At 51.3% G+C, this 22,332-nt stretch overlaps 1 protein-coding gene across 1 annotated transcript; it reads left to right on the top strand.

The window, feature by feature from the left end:
• The first annotated feature begins 708 nt into the window (after positions 1-708).
• Positions 709-20,813, top strand: CENPH (centromere protein H). Its single transcript, XM_029073872.2, has 9 exons — positions 709-895; positions 3,996-4,051; positions 5,857-5,905; positions 7,398-7,472; positions 9,716-9,772; positions 12,488-12,551; positions 16,614-16,665; positions 18,701-18,864; positions 20,206-20,813. Exons 1-9 carry the CDS (start codon positions 771-773, stop codon positions 20,293-20,295), a joined length of 732 nt encoding a protein of 243 aa, XP_028929705.1. The 5' UTR covers positions 709-770; the 3' UTR covers positions 20,296-20,813.
• The last annotated feature ends 1,519 nt before the right edge of the window (positions 20,814-22,332 follow it).

Here is a 22,332-nt window from a genome sequence, read left to right as displayed (position 1 = left end):
ATGAATACGATTGAATGAACGAGTAAAGATGAATGCATATGATTGAATGAATGAGTAACTTCGAGTGAATGAATACGATTGAATGAATGAGTAAAGATGAATGCATATGATTGAATGAATGAGTAACTTCGAGTGAATGAATACGATTGAATGAATCAATACGAATGAATGAATTAGTCAATACGGTTGAATGAATGAATACGATTGAGTGAATGAGTAAATACGATTGAATGAATGAATACATACAACTGAATGAATGAGTATGCACGATTGAATGAATGAACGTGATCCAATGAATAAATACGATCTACTGAATGAATAAATAGGATGGAAGGAACGAATAAATAGCGATTGGCTGAATGAATAAATACGATTGAATGAATGGACAAATGTCATCATCATTATTATTATTATTAATAATTATTATTAGTATTAGTATCAACGGCCCTGGTCATCCCCCTTATCCTTGGCAAATGACATGGGGGAGGGGCGGAGGTCCCGGGCCAATGAGCGTCGAGGTCGCCTCAGGAGGTCCCGCCCCCGGGTCACGTGGCGGGGCGGGCGGCCAATGAGGGCCCGGAGCGCGACTCCACCCGGTGGCTTCGAGCGGCTTCCGGCGCCAAGGCGGGACCCCGCTCGCTCTAGTCGGTTCGGAGCAGTTCGGACAGGTTCGGAAGGCTTCGGGGCGGCTTCGGAGAGGTGCGGAGCGTTTCGGAGTGCTTCGGAGCGGCTCGGGCCGGTTCGGAGCGGTTCGGGGCGGCTCGGAGGCCATGGAGGCCGTGGAGGCGGCGCGGGAGGCCGCCCTTAGGCTGGGGGAGCTGCTGGCGGGCGGCGCGGAGGAGCCGCGGCCCGCGGACGGAGACGGCCATCACCCAGACGTGCTGCGGCTCCACAGGTTTGGACCCCGCGCCCCGCCCCGCCCCGCCCCGCCCCGGCCTCCGCCGCAGTGCTTGGCGCACAGTAGGCACCGGCGGATCCCAGCCCCGTCAGCCCCCTCGGCGCCCCTCTGACCTTTGACCTCTGGCCAACCCACCTCCCGGGGCCTCCCTCGGCCGCGTTCATTCATTCATTCATTCAGTCCTATTCGTTCATTCATTCAATCGTATTCATCCATGCAATCGTATTCATTCATTCATTCTCTCGTAGTTATTCATTCAGTCGTATTCATCCATGCAATCGTATTCATCCATGCAATCGTATTCATTCATTCTATCGTAGTTATTCATTCAATCGTATTCATCCATGCAATCGTATTCATTCATTCATTCTATCGTATTTATTCATTCAATCGTATTCATCCATGCAATCGTATTCATTCATTCATTCTCTCGTAGTTATTCATTCAATCGTATTCATCCATGCAGTCGTATTCATTCATTCATTCTATCGTAGTTATTCATTCAATCGGATTCATCCATGCAGTCGTATTCATCCATGCACTCGTATTCATTCATTCATTCATTCTATCGTAGTTATTCATTCAATCGTATTCATCCATGCAATCGTATTCATTCATTCATTCTCTCGTAGTTATTCATTCAATCGTATTCATCCATGCAATCGTATTCATTCATTCATTCTCTCGTAGTTATTCATTCAGTCGTATTCATCCATGCAGTCGTATTCATCCATGCAATCGTATTCATTCATTCATTCTATCGTATTTATTCATTCAATCGGATTCATCCATGCAATCGTATTCATTCATTCATTCTCTCGTAGTTATTCATTCAGTCGTATTCATCCATGCAATCGTATTCATCCATGCAATCGTATTCATCCATGCAATCGTATTCATTCATTCATTCTATCGTATTTATTCATTCAATCGTATTCATCCATGCAATCGTATTCATTCATTCATTCTATCGTAGTTATTCATTCAATCGTATTCATCCATGCAATCGTATTCATTCATTCTATCGTAGTTATTCATTCAATCGTATTCATCCATGCAATCGTATTCATTCATTCATTCAATCGTATTCATCCATGCAATCGTATTCATCCATGCAATCGTATTCATCCATGCAATCGTATTCATTCATTCATTCTATCGTAGTTATTCATTCAATCGTATTCATCCATGCAATCGTATTCATTCATTCTATCGTAGTTATTCATTCAATCGTATTCATCCATGCAATCGTATTCATTCATTCATTCAATCGTATTCATCCATGCAATCGTATTCATCCATGCAATCGTATTCATCCATGCAATCGTATTCATTCATTCATTCTATCGTATTTATTCATTCAATCGGATTTGTTCATTCATTCAATCGTATTCATCCATGCAATCGTAGTCATTCATCCATTCAATCGTATTCATTCATTCATTCAATCGTATTTATTCCTTCAATCGGATTTGTTCATTCAGTCGCATTCATTAATTCATTCCATCGTATTTATTCATTCAATCGGATTTGTTCATTCATTCAATCGGATTTATTCAATCGTATTCATTCATTCAATCGGATTCATTCATTCCATCGTACTTATTGAGCGCTTACTATGTGCAGAGCACTGGACTAAGCGCTTGGAATGGACAGTTCGGCAACTGAATGCCGGGGGCCTGACGGTAGGATTTTTATACCTCCTGTCAATAATCATAATCATGCTGGCATTTCTTAGGCACTTAGTATGTGCCAAGCACTGTGCTAAGCGCTGGGGGAGATCCAGGGTCATCAGGTGGTCCCACGTGGGGCTCACGGTCTTCATCCCCATTTGTCAGATGAGGAAACTGAGGCCCAGAGAAGAAGAAGAATGATAGTATTTGTTAAGCGCTCACTATGTGCCAAGCACTGTTCTAAGCGCTGGGGGGATTCAAGGTGATCAGGTGGCCCCACGTGGGGCTCACAGTCTTCATCCCCGTTTTACAGATGAGGGAACCGAGGCCCAGAGAATAATAATAATAATAATAACGATGGTATTTGTTAAGCACATACTATGTGCCAAGCGCTGTTCTAAGCGCTGGGGGAGATTTACAGGGTAATCACGTTGTCCCGTGTGAGGCTCCCAGTCTTCATCCCCATTTTACAGGTGAGGGAACTGAGGCCCAGAGAAGTGAAGTGACTTGCCCACAGTCACCCAGCTGACAAGTATGAGCTAAGGCTTAAGTAGTAGGGAACGTGAGCAAGAATAATAATAATAACCGCATTTGCTTAGCACTTAGTATGTGCCAGGCACTGTCCTAAGCACTGGAGGAGATACAAAGCCAGGAGGGTGGACAGGCTGCTTATCCGGTTACTAAGCACATAGTAAGGGCTTAACAAATACCAACATTATTATTTGTATTATCTTTTCCTCTTCCTTCTGTCTGTGAAATATTTGGGTGTCTCCCCCGCTTTGATACCCACCCTAACCCCACTTATGCACATGTCCTTATTCTCTACGATTATACTCATCATGTTATATATTATATTGATATTGTATGTATATCCTTATACGCTACTATTTCCCCTCTCTGTAATTTATTTTTAAAATAATGTTGGTATTTGTTAAGCACTTACTCTGTGCAGAGCACTGTTCTAAGCGCTGGGGGAGACACAAGGGAATCAGGTTGTCCCACGTGGGGCTCCCAGTCTTCATCCCCATTTGACAGATGAGGTAACTGAGGCCCAGAGAAGTGAAGTGACTTGCCCACAGTCACCCAGCTGAGGAGTGGCAGAGCGGGGGATAATTTTAATGCCTGTCTCCCATGCAGATTCTAAATTCCTCGAGGGCAGGGATCATGTCTGACACCTCTATTGGATTGCATTTTCCCAAGCACTTAATTCAGTCCTCTGCCCACAGAATACCATTGATTGATTGATTGTAATAAGATCTTTGAGGGGAGGGATTGTGTCTACCGGCTCAATTGAATTCCCTTCAACTGTGCCGCCCACTGGCAAAGGCCCAGTCCACTGTTGATTAAGTTATAATATGCACACTCGGACTGTTGTCCTATCTCAGCATGAAAACTAGTTCACCCTCATTGCTTTTTCTCTCTAGGTTAAGTGAGAAAATTAAGCAGCAACTCATGGAATGTAAAGTGATGATCGATAGGAGTAAGTATTTTATACCTTGAAAGGGAAGAGTTGGCTTCCTTTCTGTGTTGATTTCGGCGGGGGCTACTACACCGTCAGCGCTCGGCTCCGGGAACCGGGAACCAACTGTCCGGACACCTGTAAAACCCTGGCTTTAATCAACCTGCTGGAATTTTTCCCTCCCTCCCCCGTTTCTGTGAGAGGAAAAGCAAGTGGGTTTCTAAGAACCTCATTTTCTCCTCTTATCTACGGGAGGCACAGAGGACCAGCTGTTCTCTGAGGTAGAACAGGGCTTTGCACATAGTAAGCCCTTAACAGATGCCGTCGTTATTAATGGATGCCGTCGTTATGAATGGCGAAGGCAAGGATTTGGGAGAAGATAAAGCAGTGCGCATTTCGGTTAGGGGCAGGGGCTCAGTAATGCCTCAGGAGAGACTGTTCGAGCCGTCTCTGCGGAGCTGACTAAACCCCCCCTTAGTGCCAGAGACCGTGTCGGCCTAGTTCTTGCCGTCGGGCAGAAGCGGGTGTAGATTTATCGAGGCCCGGGCGAATACTTATATGACTGATCAAAGACTATAAGTCAGGTAGATGTGTTTAGGAGCACAGAGGAGGAGTCCTCATCTCCCAGGTGCCACAACAGTTGGCTCGATGGAGATTGGGGACCCCGGATTCATAATAATAATAATAATAATGTTGGTATTTGTTAAGCGCTTACTCTGTGCAGAGCGCCGTTCTAAGCGCTGGGGGAGATACAGGGTCATCAGGTGGTCCCACGCGAGGCTCACAGTCTTCATCCCCGTTTTACAGACGAGGGAACTGAGGCCCAGAGAAGTGAAGTGACTTGCCCACCCAGCTGATAAGTGGCAGAGCCGGGATTCGAACCCATGACCTCTGACTCCCAAGCCCGGGCTCTTGTCACTGGGCCACGCTGCTACTATTGTATACGTGGGTCCCTCTCCGTCTTCCTAAAATCCTGAAAGTGGCCCTCTAGCCCAGATATCGTCCTGCTCCCCCATAAGGAAAGCCTCCCGAGTTTCATTGGTTCAGTGAAACTAAATACTGTCATCCCTCTAAGGCTCTAAGCGCCCTGTGGGCAGGGAACGTGTCTGCCAACTCCCGAGCGCTTAGTACAGTGCTCTGCACAAAGTCAGCGCTCAATAAATACCATCGATTAATTATTGACCCCCCTCTCTAGGAGCCAATTGACGTTTATTGCCCGGTGGCCAGGTACCACGTGGGTGAGTCGTGGATCCGCTGCTGCCCTACAGCGGGAAGAGACAGACTCAGAACGTCACCTGCAACTAAACTTCCAAATTACAGATAAGAATAATAATTATGATATTTGTCAAACGCTTGTCCATGTGCCAAGCACTGCACTAAGCACTAGGGTAGAGATACGATCATCGTTAGGCACAGGCGCTCTCTCACCCGGGGCTCACAGTCTGAGGAGGAAGTTTTCTACCAGATCTCCGTTGTGCAGATGAAACCGGGGCCCAGAGAAGCCAGGTGACTTGCCCGAGATCACACAGCAGGCCACTGGACTGGAACCCAGGCCCCTGCTCTTTCCACTAGGCCACGCCGAGCAGACGGGAGAGTTAAGGGATCGCTCAAGTTGGGCAGAAAGGTGAGGTGGGGAAGAAGGGAGAGGGAGGGGTCGAAGAGGCAGGATGCGGAGAATAAGAGTAAAGGTCTGATTTGTGGCCCTACCTGGAGTCGGAAACCAAAGCGGGTGAGGGAAAGAGAAACGAGGAGGCGTTCCGAAAGAAAAAAGCCACCCGGATATCTTGTTTGCCTTTAATCAACTTGAAAACTCTCCCCATCTGCAGGTGAGGAAAGAACTCCTGATCAAATCATAGAAGAGAGATTAATCGAAAGGTAGGTTCGTTCTTTTGCCTTTTTTCCAAAGCTGTGGGTTCGGTCCCAAGTAATTGTTTAGTCTAAAAGTACAGAAGTTATCAACGCGTTTTAATGAAATGCCTATTTATTCAACCGGTGGTCTTCATGTAAATAATCTCTTTTGAGGTATGTGGTCTCTTTAACCCTCAAATTCCATCGGTCGTGATGGATTCGGCTGTTCTGTGCACTGAGAGTGGTTTGGAAAGGAGAGTAAATCAGGTGGGAATGTCTCCTCTCCGCCATTTCCCTTCCCTTTGTGAGTGTCTGTGTTTGTGTGTATATGTGAGAGAGAGCGTGTGTGTATGTGTATATGAGTGTGTGTGTACACCGACCCACCTATCGAAAGACGAGGTAACGGTGAGATCACAGTCCTTCAGGGGTGTCAGGGTTACGAAAGTAGAAGAAAAGGTGTGGGTTGCATGCTGTGCACGAGGAAGGTCCTCAGAAACCTTGTTGGGGTGGAGGGTCTCTGTTTGCTCAGCTGGTCGACATTTCTCAACACCCGCCCCGCTGCCCTCCCCTACTCCCCCAAACCCTCCATCAGAGGGAGCGACAGCTGACATGGCCTCTCCGGGGCTGGTGAGTCCCAGTTTTTCAAGACCGGACTCGGCCTGGTTTTCGTCCACTCTCTGTCGTACTCTTCCAAGCAGTCGGTACGGCGCTTCGCACGCAGCAGAATGCTCGATAAATGCGAATGAACGAATGCCGGGACCCCATGTCCGTTGGCCACGTGGCAGCTGCTCGGGTTACCCTGCCGTCAGCTCTTCCCCGCCCTCATCCAACCCCGCGACGAGTGAACCTTCCGGGGGTATCGTCTTGGCCGTCTGTTGGCGAGGACGGCCGCGGGTCCAGGCGCCTGGCGGAAACAGCCCCAAATCAGGTGGGCTCGCTCGTTTGCGGCCCGGTGGAGGTCGAACGTATCATCGCAGCTCTGACGCCCGTAGCCGGGCGCTTCCTTCAAGCCCCGTAGCGCTTTCTCCGTGATCCGTTTGCCGGGGGAAGACCCGTGCGATTGTCCCCGGGGGGGGGGGCTCGAAAGGTTTCGTCGAAAACACCATCGGATCTGAGCTCCTTCTTATGCTGCTGAGGCGGAGTGGAGGCCTCTCCGATTGGAGTGAAAGTTGTACTCGCCCATTTCTTCAGAAGCCCTTAGGGTGTAGAAGAGCCGGAGTCGTATGACCATCTCTGCAGCGGCGTTCCCTCCTCTCAGAGGGGGTCAGGAGGGTGAGAAAGCTGAAAGCCTCCTCCTTCCAACTCCCTACGGTCACCAGATAGTTCTTTTCCGGTTTCTAAGAGTCAGAGGAATTATCTTTCCAATTTTTATAAACATCATCGAAGCCACGGTTCCGAGAGAAACACATTTACAGTATTCTAGAAGGGTTTTTAAGTACTCCATTTGGGAGGTTGTCGTTTGAACTTCATTCCCCTCTGGTTTCTGATCGTTGCGATACCCACTGTTTTCTCACGTTAGCCAAGTTGAAGAGTTGGAAGGGGAAATCGAAGAGGCGAAGACTTCTTTCATGAACAAAACTCTGGCATTAAGAAGGTAACTCTGAAACTAACCAGTTGTATTCAGGGTGTCAAACGCCGTGATATCGGGGTTGCGGGGGAATCGCGAGTCCTGACAGGTTTCCGTGTTCGGAAAGAGAGCCCAAGGCGTGGCCGGGATATCCGTAATAATAATAATAATAATGATTATGGTACTTGTTAAGCACTTATTTGCCAAGCACTGTTCTAAGTGCCGAGGTAGATATAAGGTAATAGGTTGGACACAGTCCCTTTCCCTCAGGAGGCACAGTCTTAATCCCCTTTTTAAAGATGAGGTAACTGAGGCACTGAGAAGTTAAGTGACTTGCCGCAGGTCACCCGGCAGACATATGATGGTGCTGGGATTAGAACCCAGGACCTCTGACTGCCAGGCCCGTGCTCTTCTCACTAGGCCGTGCTGCTTCTGTTTCCCCCAGAGCCGGCTCATTTGACCCTCCTCCTCGGTACGTGCGAACGCAGCCAAATCCGTACCATCCCAGAGGCTTTCTCTCTTGAATCATTAAGTCAATCGCATTTATTGAGAGTTTCCTGTGTGCGGAGCGTTGGACTAAGCGCTTGGGAGAGCACAAAGTAACGGACACATTCCCTGCCCACGACGAGCTCAGAGTCTAGAGTTTACGGTCCTGGGTGTTAATAAGACACCAGAAGCTCCAAGCCAGGTGGGTCCTCATCCTATCGCTCGTGGATCACTGCATCATTCATTCATTCACGCAGTAGTATTTATTGAGCGCTTACTATGTGCAGAGCACTGGACTAAACGCTTGGAATGGACAATTGGGCAACAGATAGAGACAGTCCCTGCCCAGTGACGGGCTCAGGGTCTAATCGGGGGAGACGGACGGACAAAAACAAGACGACATCATCACGGTAAATAGAATCAAGGGGATGGACACCTCATCAGCCTCCTCGTCGACCTCCCCGCCTCCTGTTTCTCGCCACCCCAGTCCATGTTTCACTCTGCTGCCCCGATCATTTTTCTACAGAAACGCTCGGGCCGTGTTTCCCCGCTCCTCAGGAAACTCCGGTGCAAATCCATCCCCACCCACCAAGCTTTTCAGGCAGGAAGGGGAGACCATCAAAGAGGAAATCCGAGGGACCCAATTCCATCTTTCCCCATTCACCCAACTGGAGTTGGCTGTATTTGCTTTGCACAGTAAGGCATTTGGTTGGTGGTGGTGTGTGGGGTTTTATATATATATATATATATATATATACATACATACATATATATATATATGTATAAATATATATAAATGAGCTTATTTTTAACTTTGCCCTCGAGAGTCCTTTTGGCAGGAAAATAGCCCATCGAAAGCACGTTATTCTTGTGTGATACCTAACGAGCCCAATTAAATTCAAAGCACAATTAAGGTCGCATCTTCAGAGAAGCCGCATAAGGTAGTGGATAGAGCCCGGGCCTGGGAGACAGGAGGTCATGGGTTCTACTCCCGGCTCCGCCACTTGTCTGCTGTGTCACCTTGGGCAAGTCACCTGACTTCGCTGTGCCTCAGTTCCCTCGTCTGTAAAAACGGGGATTGAGACCGTGAGCCCCACGTGGGACAAGGACTGTGTCCAACCTGATTTTTAGAACCGACCCCAGCGCTCAGTTCAGTGCCTGGCACATAGTAAGTGCTTAACAAATACCATTATCATTATTATTTTTTCCATTAAACCTTCCCTGATTAAGCCTTCTTTTCCCTGGCTCACTCTCACTGTCGTGTCATCTACGCACTTGGATCTGTGACCGTTGGCCAGTGCCACTAGCCCCACTCCCAACCCCACAGCACCTGCGTACATATCGTTAAATTATATAAATTACCTATTCATATTAACGTCTGCCTTCCCCTCTAGACTCTAAGCTCATTACGGGCAGGGAACGTGACCCCTTATTCTCTTGAATCGTACTCTCCCAAGCTCTGAGAACAGGGCTCGGCACAGAGTAAGCGCTCGGCAAATACCATCGATTGATAACGACCGTTCCCATTTCGGTTTAAACGAGTAATATTCCTGCGGTCCAGGTGAGGTACAGGACAGACGCGTGATCGTAAGATTTCCAGCGAATTTACCACTTTTAAAAGTTTGTATATTTGTATATTTATATACAAATAAATCTGTTGTATATTCGAGGGGAAGTACAGGCTGTTGACCTCTTCCGCTTCTCTAAAAAAATTTGCCATGCGTGTGCTGCTTCTGTTTAAAAGAATATTTCTCCCCCCCCCCCCCCCCCCGCCTTTTGCATAGGTTGCAACTCGGCAACACCCTCGAAACCAAGCTGGTGAAAAACGACAGCGATTCTGGGTAAGAATTATTTTTTTCAATTTGATGAAGCTGAAGAAGTTTGCCCATCGCCCCTTTCAAGCGCTTAGGACGGTGCTGTGACGTAGAAAGCGCTCCATAAATGCCACTGATTGATTGATTTTCAGGTAGCTACTGCTGGCCGCTTCCTTCCGCAGATCTCTTGGGGGTCAAGGCTGGTTGAGGGCTACCCCGCGGGAGCTCTGATTGACCGAGGCAGCCCACCTAGGAGATCCACGTCCTCCAGGCTAAGCTGCTTGGGAGAAAACCTGGGGAGGACTGTGGTGGGGCGGCGGGCAAGTCACTTTTCTGTGCCTCAGTTTCCTCGTCTCTAAATTGGGGATTCAGTTCATTCATTCAGTCATATTTATTGAGCGCTAACTGTGTGCAGAGCGCCGTACTAAGTGCTTGGAAAGTACAATACAGCAATAGATAGAGACAATCCCTGCCCAACAAGGGGCTCACAGTCTAGAAGGGGGAGACAGACCGCAAAACAAGTAGACAGGCGTCAGTAGCATCGAAATAGATAAGTGGAATTGTATGCGTATCATTAATAAAATAAATAGGGCAATAAATATGGACAAATGTACACAAGTGTTCTGGGGAGGGGAAGGGGGTGGAGCAGAGGGAGGCAGTCCAGGCAATGGGGAGGGGAAGAGGGAAAGGGAGGCTCAGTCTGGGAAGGCCTCCCGGAGGAGGTGAGCTCTCAGTAGGGCTCTGAAGAGGGGAAAAGGTGAGGAGGGAGGGCGTGCCGGGACAGCGGGAGGACGCGGCCCGGGGGTCGACGGCGGGACGGGCGAGGACGGGGGACGGCGAGGAGGCGGGCGGCGGAGGAGCGGAGCGTGCGGGGTGGGCGGCGGAAAGAGGGAAGGGAGGAGAGGAAGGAGGGGGCAAGTTGCCGGACAGCCTTGAAGCCTAGAGTGAGAAGTTTTTGTTCCGCGCGGAGGTCGACAGGCAACCACTGGAGGTTTTTGAGGAGAAGAGTGACAGGCCCAGAGCGTTGCTGATGAAAGGTAATCTGGGCAGCAGTGTTTTAATGTCTGTCCTCCCTCCTGATAATAATAATAATATTTATGGTATTTGTTAAGAGCTTACTGTGAGCCAGGCACTCTACTAAGTGCTGGGGTGGATACAAGCAAATCGAATTGAACACAGTCCCTGTCCCACGGGGGGGCTCACGGTCTTCATCCCCGTTTTAAAGAGGAGGGAACTGAGGCCCAGAGAAGTTAAGTGACTTCACCACAGTCACACAGCAGACAGGCGGTGGAGCTAGGATTAATAATAATACTAATAATAATGATGGCATTTGTGAAGCGCTTACTCTGTGCAGAGCGCTGTTCTAAGGGCTGGGGGAGATACAGGGTCATCAGGTTGTCCCACGTGAAGCTCACAGTCTGCATCCCCATTTTCCAGTTGAGGCCCAGAGAAGTGAAGTGACTCTCCCACGGTCACAGAGCAGGCGGGCGGCGGAGCCGGGATTAGAACCCGTGACCTCTGCCTCCCAAGCCCGGCCTCTTTCCGCTAAGCCACGCTGCTTCTCTGTAGCCCAAAGGGGACAAATACCAACTGCAGGAACTTTATTTAGTGGGGCGAACCACCGTGGACACCGTGTTGAAAGCCCCTCTCCTCCAAGAGGCCTTCCCTGACTAAGCCCTCGTTTCCTCTTCTTCCCACTCCCTTCCGCGTCGCCCTGATTTCTTCCCTGCATCCACCCCTCCCTCAGCCTCACAGCACTTGCGGACCCATTTGTAATTTCTGTATTTTATAGTAATGTCCGCCTCCCCCCCGGACGGTGGTGAGCTTCTTGTGGTCGCAGACTGTGTCCCCAAACTCTGTTGCACTGAACTCTCCTAAGCGCTCCGTAGAGTGCTCTGCACACAGTAAGCACTCAAATACCACGGACTGATTGACTAAGGGAAGCAGCGTGGCTCAGTGGAAAGAGCCCGGGCTGGGGAGTCAGAGGTCATGGGTTCGAATCCCGGCTCTGCCCCTCGTCAGCCGGGTGACTGGGGGCAAGTCACTTCTCTGGGCCTCAGTGACCTCATCTGGAAAATGGCGATGGAGACCGTGAGCCCCACGTGGGACAACCTGATGACCCTGAATCCCCCCCCAGCGCTTAGAACAGTGCTCTGCACAGAGTAAGCGCTTAACGAGTACCAACGTTATTGTAAATAATCATGGGAATGTTGAGGGCCTGTCAACAGATGATGTTGGTATTTGTTAAGCGCTTACTCTGTGCAGAGCACTGTTCTAAGCGCTGGGGGAGATCCAGGTTAATCAGGTGGTCCCACGTGAGGCTTACAGTCTTAATCCCCATTTTCCAGAGGAGGTCACTGAGGCCCAGAGAAGTGAAGTGACTTGCCCACAGTCACACAGCTGACGAGGGGCAGAGCCGGGATTCGAACCCCCGACCTCTGACTCCCCAGCCCGGGCTCTTTCCACTGAGCCGCGCTGCTTCTCTAATGAAATTGGCATTTTTGGTGAGAGGTGCCGTAGCTTCAGAATGAAACGGGGAGTAGACTTGGGCTAAATATCATCCCTTCCCGACGAATCCTTCCGTTCGCCATCCCCTCTGTATCGGTCAGTCGCCTCCGTCGAGCGCTTATTATGTGCAGAGCGCTGTTCTAAGCCCTTGGGCGAGGACAGTAAAGCACTTGCATTTACCTCGCAAGGTTTAGACACTGTTGAATTCTTTTTCTGTGTTTATTTATCGGCCAGATTGATCTTGACGACCTTAAAGCACATATTAACGCTTAGTGGTGCCATCCTGAAAGCTCAGCAGGTAAGCCCCTCCCATCCCGGGTGTCGAGCAGATGTTAACATAAATTGAGTCGGAGAGAGATTCACCTGGAGCTCCCGGAGTTTTATACCTAATGGCGAATATTTTAGGCACCGTACGCGCGGGGATTTTTATTTGTAATGCGCATGCGTGTGAGCGGGCCGCAGAGTTGGCCCTACAGATACCAGCTTCCCACTTCATTTCCCCTCTAAGACTAAGCTCTCTGTGTCTACCAACTCTGTTGTACTCTCCCAAGCGCTTAGTACAGCGCTCTGCACACCGTAAGCGCTCAATGAAAAACGCGGGTTGATTCCCTCTCCGCCGGAAGCCTAGCGGAAACCTCCCTCCTTAGGGGCCCTGGGACTTTTCCCCTGTTTTCCCAGTTTTCCCAGCCCTTCCTCCTTGCCCAGATCCTCCCCTGTCATTGGCTGTGGTGCAGGTGAGTGACGTTAATTTTTTTCTCAAGCGCTTAGTACGGTGCTCTTCACACAGTGAGCGCTCAACAGATACGATCGAATGAATCCACGCCCCTGGGCAGACCAGCTTTCCCTCTGGGAGAAATCCCGTGGAGCGAGTAGCTTCCTGCAGAAACGATCCGGGCCTGTCGCTCCCCTTCTTAAACAACTCCAGTGGTTGCCCGTCGACCTCCGCTCCAAACAAAAACTCCTCACTCTAGGCTTCGAGGCTCTCCGTCACCTCGCCCCTTCCTACCTCTCCTCCCTTCTCTCTTTCCACCGCCCGCCCCGCACGCTCCGCTCCTCCGCCGCCCGCCTCCTCGCCGTCCCTCGGTCTCGCCCGTCCCGCCGTCGACCCCCGGGCCGCGTCCTCCCGCGGTCCCGGAACGCCCTCCCTCCTCACCTCCGCCAAACCGATTCTCTTTCCCTCTTCAGAACCCTACTTAAAAATCACCTCCTCCGGGAGGCGTTCCCAGACTGAGCTCCTCTTCCCCCTCTACTCCCTCTGCCATCCCCCCTTCACCTCTCCGCAGCTAAACCCTCTTTTTCCCCTTTTCCCTCCGCTCCTCCACCTCTCCCTTCCCATCCCCACGGCACCGTACTCGTCCGCTCGACTGTCTATATTTTCGTTACCCTCTTTATTTTGTTAATGAATTGTACATCGCCTCGATTCTATTTAGTCGCCATCGGTTTTTACGAGACGTTCTTCCCCTCGACGCTGTTTATCGCCATCGTTCTCGTCCGTCCGTCTCCCCCGATCGGACCGTGAGCCCGTCAAACGGCAGGGACCGTCTCTATCCGTTGCCGACTTGTTCGTCCCAAGCGCTTAGTACGGTGCTCTGCACATAGTGAGCGCTCAATAAATACTATTGAATGAATGAGTAGCGGGTCTGTTCCTGAAACTTGCGAAGCGGTGTGGCTCGCTGGATAGAGCACAGGCCTGGCAGTCAGAAGGATCTGGGTTCTAATCCCGTCCCCGTCACTTACTTGCTCTATAACCTCGGGCAAGTCACTTCTCTGGGCCGCGGTCCCGCCAGCTGTAAAAAGGAGCTTAAGAGTCCCGTGTGGGTCTGACTGGGTCCAACGTGGCTTGTGTCTACCTCAGCGCTTAGTACAGTGCTTAAATGCTTATTATTATTAATAATAATTGATTCCTTCACCGGAAGCTTGGCAGAAACCTCCCTCCTTGGGGTTCTGCTTTTCCCGCCCCTCCTCCTTGCCCAGAGCCTCCCCTGTCCTTGGCAGTCACACTCCCCCTCCCCTTCAAAGCCCTACTGAAGGCTCGCCTCCTCCAAGAGGCCTTCCCAGACTGACGCCCCTTTTCCTCAGTTCCCCCACACTCTCTCCCTTTGCTCTTCCCCCCCGCCCCACAGCAGTTGTGTATATCTCTGCGTATCTGTAATTCTGTTTATTTATATTAATGCCCGTTTTACCTGTTCTAGTACGTGTGTGTATATATATGTGATTCTAATTGTTAATATCGATGGCTGTTTACTTGTGGTGTTGTCTGTCTCCCCCCTTCTAGACTGTGAGCCCGTGGTGGGCAGGGATTGTCTCTCTCTGGTGCTGACTTGCCCTGTCCAGGCGCTCAGTGCAGTGCCGTGCACACGGTAAGCGCTCAATAGATACGAACGAATGAATGAATCGGCCGTGCTCCGGCTGAGTGGTTGACATCCGGCGCAGATGAGCTTCCTCGCTGAGAGGGGTCCTGAGGAGGAGGAGTTTGTCCCCGAAACTTGGGATGTTCTCCGGACCGCCGTGTCGAAGAGGCTCTAGGATCGCGGGGCAGTCGGGGAGGACACTGCGCTGAGCGCCTGGGAGAGAACGCTATGGCAAAATTAGAGGACACGTTCCCTGCCCCGATTGAGCTTACGGTGTAGAGGGTTAAATTCCCAATTCAAGTTCCTGGCATCGGGATCCATTAAGAATGGGTGCTCTGTGTCTCCTTTCTTAATAATAATAATAATAATAATTATGGTATTTGTTGAGTGCTTACTAGGTGCCGGGCACTAAGCACTGGGGTAATCACTTGGGGTAAGTGGGGTAAGCACTTGGAATGGACAGTTCAGCCACAGAGAGAGACCATCCCTGCCCAGCGACGGGCTCGCAGTCTAATCGGGGGAGACGGGATGATCGGGTTGGACACGGTCCCCGGCCCACATGGGGCTTACGGTCTTAATCCCCATTTTACAGGTGAGGGAACTTAAATTCCCAGTCCCAGTTAATACCGGCCAGGTGGAATTCCAAGGATGGCTGGCCCAAACTCACCCTTAACCGTGCCGGGCGAGAAGAGGGGATTCGCAGCTCTCTCTGAGGGTGGGCAGCTGTGGTTCGCTAAGAACGTCGTCGCCGCCGCAAGCTAAAGACACCGACCGGACCGTAAACTCGTCGTGGGCAAGCAGCGTGTGCCTCTTCTGTTCGTTCAGCGGTACACGGTGAACGCATACCGGGTGCACGGCACAGTATTAATCGCTGTTAGATCGTACCCTCCCGAGCTTCATTCGGTCGTATCTATCGAGCGCTTACTATGCGCAGAGCGCTGGACTAAGCGCTCGGGATGGACAGTTCGGCAACGGAGGGAGACCATCCCTGCCCAGTGACGGGCTCCCGGTCTAATCGGGGGAGGCGGACGGACAAAAACAAGTCGACATCGTGACGATAAATGACCCTCTCTTGAGGTTAAAAGAGGATGATGGCGTCTCGATCCGTTAAGGATGGGTGCTCTGCGTCTCCTCCTTTCTTAATAATAATAATTGCGGTATTTGTTAAGTGCTTACTAGGTGCCCGGCACGGTTCTAAGCACTGGGGCAGATCATCGGGTTGGACACAGTCCCTGTCCCACATGGGGCTCACAGTCTTCATCCCCGTTTTACAGGTGAGGGAACTGAAGTGGCTTGTCCAAGGTCACACGGCACACAGGTGTGAGAGCCGGGATTAGAATAATAATAATCATCGTAGTGGTATTTGTTAAGCACTTACTATGTGTCAGGCGCTGTACTAAGCGCTGGGGTGAACACAAGCCAATGGGGTTGGACACAGTCCTGTCCCGTATAGGGTTCACAGCCTTAATTCCCATTTTTCAGGCGAGGGAACGGAAGGGGCTGGCCCAAGGTCACACGGCACACAAGTGTGAGAGCCGGGATTAGAATAATCGTAATAATAATAGCACTTACCCTGTCTCAGGCACTGTACTAAGCACTGGGGTGAACACCAGCAAATCGGGTTGGACCCGGTCCCTGTCCCACGTGGGGCTCGCCGTCTCCATCCCCATTTTCCAGGTGAGGTGACTGAGGTCCAGCGAAGCGACTTGTCCGAGGTCACACAGGCAGACGAGCGGCAGAGCCGGGATTAGAACCCAGGTCCTTCTGACTCGTGTCCTGTCCACTAGGCCGTGCCGCTTCTCCCCACCGATGCTGCCCGTTGTCTTGCTAGGAATATGAAATACTACCCTCTCCGTGAGCCAGTGGATGCTGTGGGCGCTGGGGAAACGGTAAACCTGCCGTTGAGAGAAGAGCGCACGTGGAGGGATGCATTTCTGGACTCCCTCTCTTAACTTTAGTTCCTGATATGCGTTTGCCCCATTTTTTTAATTTCTTTTTTTTAAAAACAGGAAACTCGAGAGTTGGACGGAAGACTGCTTGAAGTTAGAAAGAAGAGGCTCGGTATGTATAACTGCAGCCCTTTACATTTCTTCTCTCTCCGCCTCTCGGTGGGAGAATCCCCACTGGGGCTCAGCGGAAAGAGCCCGGGCTTGGGAGTCAGAGGTCGTGGGTTCTAATCCCGGCTCCGCCGCCTGGCAGCTGTGTGACTTGGGGCAAGTCACTTCATTTCTCTGGGCCTCAGTGACCTCATCTGGAAAACGGGGATGAAAACTGTGAGCCCCACGTGGGACAACCTGATCTCCGTGTATCCCCCCCCCCCCAGGGCTTAGAACGGTGCTTGGCACATAGTAAGCGCTTCAATACCACCCTGATTATTAATTCTTGGGGGCCTCAGAAGTCTAGGGTGGCTGGGGAAGAGTTAAGTGGGGTTTTCAACAGCCCCTAACCGCCTCCCATCCCCCTCCCTCCCGGGCAGGTGGGTTACCGTTGCCGGGATTACCCCCAAATTGAGAAGATGGAAGGGACCCCACTGGGGTCCGCCCGAGAGAGAGAGAAGGGGGCCATCAGGGCACCCGGCTCAGGTCTGAGCTCCCAGACCGGGCACCGAAGAGTCTGTCCTGTCTCCAGCAGCGCCGAGCTCGGTCCCCGGATACCATCTAAATCGTCTCGACTGAAATCGGGCGGGAAAAAACGCCCACCCTCCCGGAGAGGGAGGGAGGAGAGCTGTGTAGGCGGGGCACGGGCCCCGAAGACAAGAATAATATGAGATGTTCTTCCCCTTGACCCTATTTATTGCCACTGTTCTCGTCTGCCCGTCTCCCCCGATTAGACCGTAAGCCCGTCAAAGGGCAGGGACCGTCTCTATCTGTTGCCGATTTGTCCCTTCCAAGCGCTTAGTCCAGTGCTCTGCACATGGTAAGCGCTCAATAGATACTATTGAATGAGTGAATAATAAAGATGTATTGTTAAGTGCCGATTCTGTGCCAAGCACTGGTCTGAGCGCCAGGGTAGATAGAGGATAATCAGGTTGTCCCACGTGGGGCTCGCAGTCTTCATCCCCATTTGACGGATGAGGTCACCGAGGCTCAGAGAAGTGACTGGCCCAGAGTCACACAGCTGATAAGTGGCGGATGGGGGGGGGATTAGAACCCGCGACCTCTGACTCCTAAGTGTGGGCTCTTTCCACCGAGCCAAGCTGCTTCTCTAGGACGGCCAAGATGCCACAGCCCTGGCAGGTGCGGCTCGGAAAGCCGATCTAACGGTTCTACCCCCCGACTGTTTTATTTCAATGTTTTATGGTAATAATAATAATAATCATGGTGGTATTTGTTAAGCGCTTACTATGTGCCAAGCACTCTTCTAAGCACAGGAGGAGATACAAGGTCGTCAAGCCATGGGGCTCAGAGCCTTTAATCCCCGTTTTACAGATGAGGTCACTGAGGCCCAGAGAAGTTCATTCATTCATTCAATAGTATTTATCGAGCGCTTACTATGTGCAGAGCACTCTACTAAGCGCTTGGAAGGGACAAATCAGTACCAGATAGAGACAGTCCCTGCCCTTTGACGGGCTTACGGTCTAATCGGGGGAGACGGGCAGACGAGAACGATAGCGATTAATAGAAGCGAAGCGACTTGCCCCAAGTCACCCAGCTGAGAAGCGGCGGAGCCGGGATTAGAACCCACGACCTCCGACTCCCGCACCCGGGCCCTTTCCACTAGAGCCGCACTGCTTCTCTTCTAGGGGTCGCCCGCTTCTCTCCCGGTCCCGGCTCACGCCCGGATGCAGTCGAGGTTTGAGTTTGGGCCGGCCGTCCTTGGGGTTCCGCTCGGCCGGAATTAACTGGGAATTTAACCCTCTAGACCGTAAGCTCATTATGGGAAGGGAACGTGTCCGCCAATTCTGCCGTAGCGTCCTGTCCCGGGCGCTTGGCGCAGTGTCCCGCACGTACTGAGTGTTCAGTAAACACCCGTTGGTCGACTGGATTTCACCCGCGCGCACCATCAAGTGCCCCCTCTCCCTAGGATCCCTCGCCTCGGTGTTTTCCGCCTTAAGGCGCCGCAAGACTGAGAGCCCCGTTCCCCGTTAATCCCACAGCCCTGAAGCAGACTGGAGAAGGCAAACTCGTAGACATCCAGACCCTAAAGAGGAAGAAAAAAGAGGAATTGGAGGGTATGGAAGCGAGCGACCTGTTAAAGAGGATCAAGGAGAACGTGCGAAAGGAAATTCAGATGACCGTTGTGATTCAGAACGTCTTCCAGGTAATCCGCGCGTCTGGGAGGAGGAGGAGGAGGTTTCGGGCCCACGACCGGCGGCTTTGGGACCTGATGCTCGGTTCTCTCTCTTGCTCCGCCATCCGTCGCCCCCGTTTAGACTGCAAGCCCGTCTCTGGGCGGGGATGGTCCCTCTCCGTTGCCCAACTGTCCATTCCAAGCGCTTAGCACAGGGCCCGGCACCTAGTAAGCGCTCAGTAAATACGACCGAATGAAGGAGTGAATGGATAATGCGGTCGGTGGCCTTTTTCGAACCGTTAGCCTTTGGGGCCGGGGAGGGTGGGTTCATCCTGGTTTGGCCTTAATCAAGTACACCTAGTCGGTACTCGTTGAGCGCTTACCGGGTGCCAGGCACCGTTCTAAGCGCCGGGGTCGACACGAGCTAATCGGGTCGGACACGGTCCCTGTCCCCCCACGGGGCTGACGCTCCTCCTCCCCGGGTTACAGACGAGGGAACTGAGAAGTGAAGTGACTTGCCCCTGGTCCCAGAGCAGACGAGTGGCGGAGTCGGGATTAGAACCCAGGTCCCTGGCTCCGTCCCCGAAGCCACAGTGCTCTCCTGTGTTGGTGTGATCCTAAAAGAGCTCTTCAGTAGCCAGTGGCCATTTGTAACCCTCAGGGGGAAATCGGGGGTTTCGGTCTGGCCACCAAACTCTCTGGTGTCCCCACAATTTACAAATAATACTCCTGAAAAGGTGGCCAGAAATCAGAAGGCTGGGGAAGACCAGAGTTCCTTCTAATAAATCTATAATCGATAAATTAATTTATTAATGATGTGTAGAGACCTACGATTCGATTTACATCGATGCGGTTGATGCCTGTTGTACCTGCTCTGTTGTCCGTCTGCCCCCTTCAACACTGTGAGCCCGTTGCGGGCAAGGGTCGTCTCCGTTGCCGAATCGTACTTTCCAAGCGCTTCGCGCAGTGCTGCGCGCGCAGTAATAATAAATACGATTGAATGAACAAATAAACAGTCAGTGGTGTTTATTGAGTACTTCCTGTGGGCAGAGCACTCTAGTAAACGCTTGGGAGAGTGCAGTCTAACCGAGTCGCTGATAAGATAATCCTGTAGGCTTTAAGCTTATCATGGGCAAGGAATGGGTCCGTTAATTGTCATAATGTACTCTCCCAAGCGCTTAGTACAGTGCTTTGCACACAGTCAGCGCTCTGAATAGGAGCGAGTGAATGAACGGAAGCGGAGAATACGTCCGAGTCCATTTGATTCAGGGCTGAGGAATAGGATGTGGTTCCTTTTCCTCGTCAGGACGCTTACAACGGGTTGGTTTTCTGTTGGGCTCTTCAAGTGAAGTCAATATTTTTTCGTTACAGAACATCATTATTGGGACCCAGGTCAACTGGGCTGAAGATCCGGCCTTAAAGAATATTGTTTTACAGCTGGAGAAAAGCCTAGTGTCTTGAGCAAGACGACCATATATCTTTTATGTAAATCGTTGTTCTTTCGGAGCTAACTTGAGAGCTTAGTCGTCCGGATGAATGTGACGTGATTCTGTCGGTCCTGCACGTCTTGAGGATGCGCCTCATGATTTTTAGATGGATTAAAGTTTCTGCAAGCGCCCTAATGCATTTCTGCTCCAGAGATTCCGATCTTTAAAACCTGCCCGTTAGGAACCTGCTAGGTATCGTGATCTTATCCCATTTTATAAACGATTTTTTTAAAAGCTCTTTTTTAATCTGGGAAGATACGGATTGCTCAGCGAATCCGTTCTGTGGTTACAACGACCGTTTCAGAGCGTCCTCCGGGAAAATGCCTTTCGATTGTTCCGTGGGGGTCACGCTAAAGAGATCCGTTGAGAAGAGCGGCACCGTGATATGCTCAAAATGACCTCTGATTTCATCGAGAACCTTTAAACCCGATGTTTAGGGTATAAAGTTTGTATTTACATCGAGTATTGGATTAAATTGTATGGCTTCCAATCGATGATTAGTATTTATTGCATGGCTTTTGAGGTCCAGGGCACTTGGGGGAGACTTCAGGAGGAGGGAAAACCTCTGCCCACAGGCCTAGCAGATTTCTAATGTCTGCGTATCCTTTGGGTCAAACACAGTTGTTCAGCGCTTACCGTGTGCCAAGCGCTGGGGTACATTCAAGATAAGCGGTTTGGACAGACCCAAACAGTCCCCTTCTACAGATGAGGAAAGTGAGGCACAGAGCCGTGACTCGCCCAAGGACAGCCAACAGAAAAGGGGCAGAGCGGAGATTAGAACTCAGCTCCTCTGACTCCCAGTCGCGTGATCTTTCCACCAGGCCGGGCCGCTCCTCCACGTACATAGAGAAGCAGCGTGGCTCAGTGGGAAGAGGCCGGGCTGGGGAGTCCAGAGGTCATGGGTTCGAATGCCGGCTCCGCCACTTGTCAGCTGGGTGACCGTGGGCAAGTCACTTCACTTCTCTGGGCCTCAGTGGCCTCATCGGTGAAAACGGGGATTAAAAAACGCGAGCCCCACGCGGGACCACCTGATGACCCTGTATCTACCCCAGCGCTTAGAACAGTGCTCGGCACGTAGTCAGCGCTTATCGGATACCATAATTATTAACCCAAGTTGCATGTATCCACCCCAGGGCTTACACGTCCTGGCGAGGTCCTAACAAATACTACGATTATTATTACTTTTTAGACCGTGAGCCCGTAGTCAGGCGGGGAGGGTCTCCCTCTTCGGCCGAGTGGTACCTTCCAAGCGCTTAGTACAGTGCGCCGCACAGGGTAAGTGCTTAATATGGATTAATGAATTAATTATCAAGGATGTGGATGAAACGTAGGCCTAGAACCCGGCCCCCACGGGGCTCACAACCTAAAAATTAGAAGGGGTGGGGTTGGCCGGAGAAACGTGGAAAGAAACAAAATGGTAAAAGCCGCGGAAGTCGGAGTGGCCAGGGAAAGGGGGAGGAGACCGGGAAGGGTTGGAATGGTCAGAGTCCAGATGAGGGAAGAGTCGATCCCGCAAAGCCCGACCAGGAAAAGAGAAGCGGCGCGGCGGAGTGGCCGCGGCCCGGCCCGGGACTCGGAAGGTCATGGGTTCAAGTTCCCGCTCCGCCACTTGTCCGCTGGGCGACCTTGCACAAGTCACTTCTCTGGGCCTCAGTTTCCTCATCTGTCAAATGGGGATCAAAGACCGTGAGGCCCACGGGGGACAGGGACTGGATGCGACCCGCTTTGCTCGTTTCCACCCCAGCGCTTAGTACGGTGCCCGGCACAGGGTCAGGGCACAACAGGTACCACAATTATTAGGAAAAGGCAGGGTGGCTCGGTGGAAAGAGTCCAGTCTTAGGAGTCAGCGGTTGTGAGTTCTGATCCCGCTTCCGCCCCGTGTCAGCTGGGTGACTTTGGGCCAGTCACTTCTCTGGGCCTCAGTTCCCTCCTCTAAAATGGGGATTTTAAGACCGTGAGCCTCACGTGGGACAACCTGAGGACCGTGTATCTCCCCCAGCGCTTAGAACAG

The sequence above is a fragment of the Ornithorhynchus anatinus genome, chromosome 1 (assembly GCF_004115215.2).
Source record: "Ornithorhynchus anatinus isolate Pmale09 chromosome 1, mOrnAna1.pri.v4, whole genome shotgun sequence".
Lineage (NCBI taxonomy): Eukaryota > Metazoa > Chordata > Mammalia > Monotremata > Ornithorhynchidae > Ornithorhynchus > Ornithorhynchus anatinus.
The sequence above is the reverse complement of the archived record's forward strand: the minus strand, read 5'-3'. Positions and strand labels throughout refer to the sequence as shown.